This window comes from Poecilia latipinna, unplaced genomic scaffold (genome assembly GCF_001443285.1).
Source record: "Poecilia latipinna isolate Pla-1442-1.1 unplaced genomic scaffold, P_latipinna-1.0 Scaffold1310, whole genome shotgun sequence".
Taxonomy (NCBI): domain Eukaryota; kingdom Metazoa; phylum Chordata; class Actinopteri; order Cyprinodontiformes; family Poeciliidae; genus Poecilia; species Poecilia latipinna.
In genome coordinates this window covers 19,891-23,337 of record NW_015113926.1, presented here as the reverse complement: position 1 = coordinate 23,337, position 3,447 = coordinate 19,891, and the positions used below count along the sequence as shown (strand labels likewise).

Sequence of the window (3,447 nt, the reverse complement as noted above, 5' to 3'; positions counted from 1 at the left end):
GGATTATAGAAGCTTTTTCTTTTTTAAATGACAGTTACACCTGGTGCAAACAGTGACTTTAAATTACAGTAGAAATTTAACACATTAATAATAATAGCTGTTATTTTCCATTTTCTCTTTCTGAATATTTTCTGTCTGATTATTAAACAGTCTTTGCTTTTAAATGTATTTGATTCCATTAAGAAAAACATATTTAGGTGCATCTTAAAAAGCAGAGATGAACAGTTTACTCTTAACAGGAAAATATTAAAGTAAAAATAAGAAATAAAACTAAGCAGATGAAAGTTTAGAAAGTGAAAAAAAGCTGAAATCTGCTGTTTCAGGAGCCACCGTCTGACGAGGCTTTAGGTAACATACTGACTACTGATATCTACACCAGAAAACCACATCAGCTTTGGTTTCTGACAGGATGAATGAATCCGAATCTCAGCTCTGAGGTTTTGTTGTTTATTGTAAACATTTTTATCATAATTTCTGGTTAAACGTATTTTAGCTGCAGGTTGGAAAGTTTCAGAATAAAATAAAATATAAAAAATGGATCCAAGCTGCAGCTGGAGCTTCACTTCATCCTGAGCTGCAGAAAAACAACAAAACAGAGAAACTTTAACATCAAACAGGCTGGAATAAAATAGATGAATTATAATAAAACACTATGATCTGAATCTGGTTCTCATCTCAGTTTTATTTACCTGTCAGATTTTCACCTGAGTGACTGAGACCTGAGGAGGAACCGCTGAGCGCTTTGGACCGTGTTCTGAAAGGTTCAGACATGAAGAAACTCACGATGAAAATATTCAAAACATACAAAAAAATATAAAAAACAAACCAGGAGACAGAAAAATACTGATTGGACATAAATATTTGATGAACCACAAAAGAAAACAGATATTAATATTATTCAACCAGGAAACGACGAGCTGCAGGAATTATAATTATTTATTATTTAAATATGTTTAAATGTTGGACTGAAAACTAAAATTAAATTTGAATCAAATAAAATGTTCTTACTGATGTACTTTATTCTGATAATTCTTCATTGTTATAAATAAAATGTCATTATTAATATCAACCTCCATCAGCATGGCCACCGTCATCGGCCCCACCCCTCCAGGAACCGGCGTTAGGAATCCTGCTCTCTGATTGGCCGAGGCGTAGTGAACGTCACCAACCACCCGCTTCCTGCTGGCTTTGGTCTCATCTGGAAGAGGTCAAAGGTCAGCCTGGTGTTCCCGCCACAGAGCTGCACAGGAAGTGGATCTACTGAACCTGGAAGGTGATTGATCCCGCAGTCGATCACCACGGCGCCGACCTTCAGCCACTCCCCCCTCACCATCTCGGCTCGGCCCGCCCCCACCACCAGGATGTCGGCCCGGCCCACCTGCCCAGGGCGGGGCGGGGTCAGAACCGCCGCAGACAGACGGCGGTCTGTCAGCGGTCAGTCTGTGACTCACCTGCTCAGGTAGGTCTTGGGTCTTGGAGTGGCAGGTGGTCACGGTGGCGTGACGCCACAGCAGCAGGTCGCGCATCGGAGCGCCGACGATCTTACTGCGACCGATGACGACGGCGTGTTTACCTGCCACTGACACGCCTGAAACAGGAAGTCCATGAGTGACATCACAGGAGGAAAGAGATTAAAGATGGCTTCCCTGAAGTCACATGACAAAATAAAGCCCTGGTATTGGTTCCCTGTGGGATTCTGCCTCTTTAGGAGACAGGAAGTAGAGAACAAATTTTCTTATAATTATTATTAATATAGTGTATTTTAAGAAAAGCAGAAGATCTAGAAGGAGAAGGTCTGCCTGGTGGACTGGGAAGGAAAGTTTCTGAACATCTGAGTTTAAATCTGAACTGTTTGCAAAAATAGAGTTTAGCAGTGGTCTAGTCAAAACCCAGATTAAATCTGACTGAGATGTTGTAGAAAGATTTTAAACAGGTTGTTCATGCTGGTAAATGTGTCTCTGCAAAGCAGAGAGAGTCAATCTTCCTCCACTGTGATGCTAAAGACCCATTAGCAGCTATCATGCTAACGATATCTAATTGGCGCAGAGGAAGAAACATCCAGTTATCAGGTTTAGGGTGTGAATACTTTTCCTCAGAGTTGGATTGGAGTTTCTTCACTTAATAAATAACATTTTCATTTGAAATCATCGTTTTGTGTTCACTCAGGTTGTCAGCTTGTCTCTTTTCTTCATTAGCCTGACTGAGTGTGTGCGTGGTGCCACCTGTCTGCCGGATGAGCTCCATGCAGCCGTTGGGGGTGCAGGGGATGAAGCAGTCGCTCAGATCGCCTCGAGACAACTTTCCTGCGTTGATGCAGCTCAGCCTGGAGGGACAGGAAACAGAGGTTAGGTAACGCTCGTTAACCAATTAACCGGAAACCGCATGTGATTGGTCGATCCGGTCTAAGTCTAAAGGAGGGTGGGGTCAATGGGAGAGGCTCCAGTGGAGCTGCAGATGAGATCAGAACCGGGTCAGAACCGACCCGTCCACGTCCTTGTCGGGGGAGACGGCGTTGGTGATGAGGTCGGTGTCCATCTTGTGGGCGGAGTCTAGAGGCAGCTGGACGATCAGGCCGTGGACCGCCGGGTTCTGGTTGACCGCCATGATGCTCTGCAGAACCTGCAGGGCGACAGGAAGTCGTCACCACCTCCTCACCGCTGGGGTCACCAACACGAGCGACCTCTGACCTCTTCCTGAGCCGCTGAGCTCGGCAGCCGGATGTGTTTGGCTTCGATTCCGATCTGCAGGAAAAACGAAACTCTGTTTAGTAACATCCAGTTCAACATTTACAAGATTCTCAGGATAAAAGTTTTCAGATATGAGATGATTTCTGTTTCTTTCTGTTTTCCACCGCAACCAGTGATTTTACAGCAGCTGAGCGCCCTCTAGTGGGCGAGCAGGAGAACTTAAATAAATATTAAAGTTCAGTATAAACTGATGATAAAAACATCTTCCTGACATAAATCTGATATTTTTCATATTCTCCTTTATTCTACTTTGAGTTGAGACTTAAACTTGTCAACAAATGTTTTAGTTAATCAGTTCTGAAGAACCAGAGATTATTCTGACCGTTTTGTGTCATCAGTCATAAACTGAGTTTCTGCTCTGGAGCTTAAAGTTGAGTCTCAACACAACGAAAGAAATCAGATCCTCAGAAACACAACTGATACAGTCTGGGAAAAATAAAGAAAACAGATGATTCCCAAGAGGAGAAAACATAACGCCGTCCTCTGACAATTTTATTTGATTTATTATTATTATTATTATTATTATTATTATTATTATTATTATTATTATTATTATTTTTTTTTTTTTTTTTTTTTTTTAAAAAAATGTCACTTGGGGGGGGGGTAGACATTTTTTTTTTTTTTTTTTTTTTTTTTTTTTTTTTTTTTTTTTTTTTTTTTTTTTTTTTTTTTTTTTTTTTTTTTTTTTTTTTTTTTTTTT

The 3,447-nt window shown here is 41.0% G+C and overlaps 1 protein-coding gene across 1 annotated transcript in view; it reads right to left on the bottom strand.

Annotated features, from left to right (window-relative positions):
- Nucleotides 1-433: 433 nt before the first annotated feature.
- LOC106961542 (C-1-tetrahydrofolate synthase, cytoplasmic) overlaps nucleotides 434-3,447 on the bottom strand; it is an 8,814-nt gene continuing 5,800 nt past the window's right edge. The window contains exons 5-12 of the mRNA XM_015055340.1: nucleotides 2,688-2,741; nucleotides 2,483-2,619; nucleotides 2,223-2,323; nucleotides 1,452-1,588; nucleotides 1,267-1,378; nucleotides 1,071-1,198; nucleotides 690-754; nucleotides 434-574 (exon numbers count right to left, since the gene is read on the bottom strand). Of these exons, the coding sequence (XP_014910826.1) occupies nucleotides 701-754; nucleotides 1,071-1,198; nucleotides 1,267-1,378; nucleotides 1,452-1,588; nucleotides 2,223-2,323; nucleotides 2,483-2,619; nucleotides 2,688-2,741 (723 nt within the window). The 3' untranslated portion in view covers nucleotides 434-574; nucleotides 690-700. The remainder of the gene's footprint in view (nucleotides 575-689; nucleotides 755-1,070; nucleotides 1,199-1,266; nucleotides 1,379-1,451; nucleotides 1,589-2,222; nucleotides 2,324-2,482; nucleotides 2,620-2,687; nucleotides 2,742-3,447) is intronic.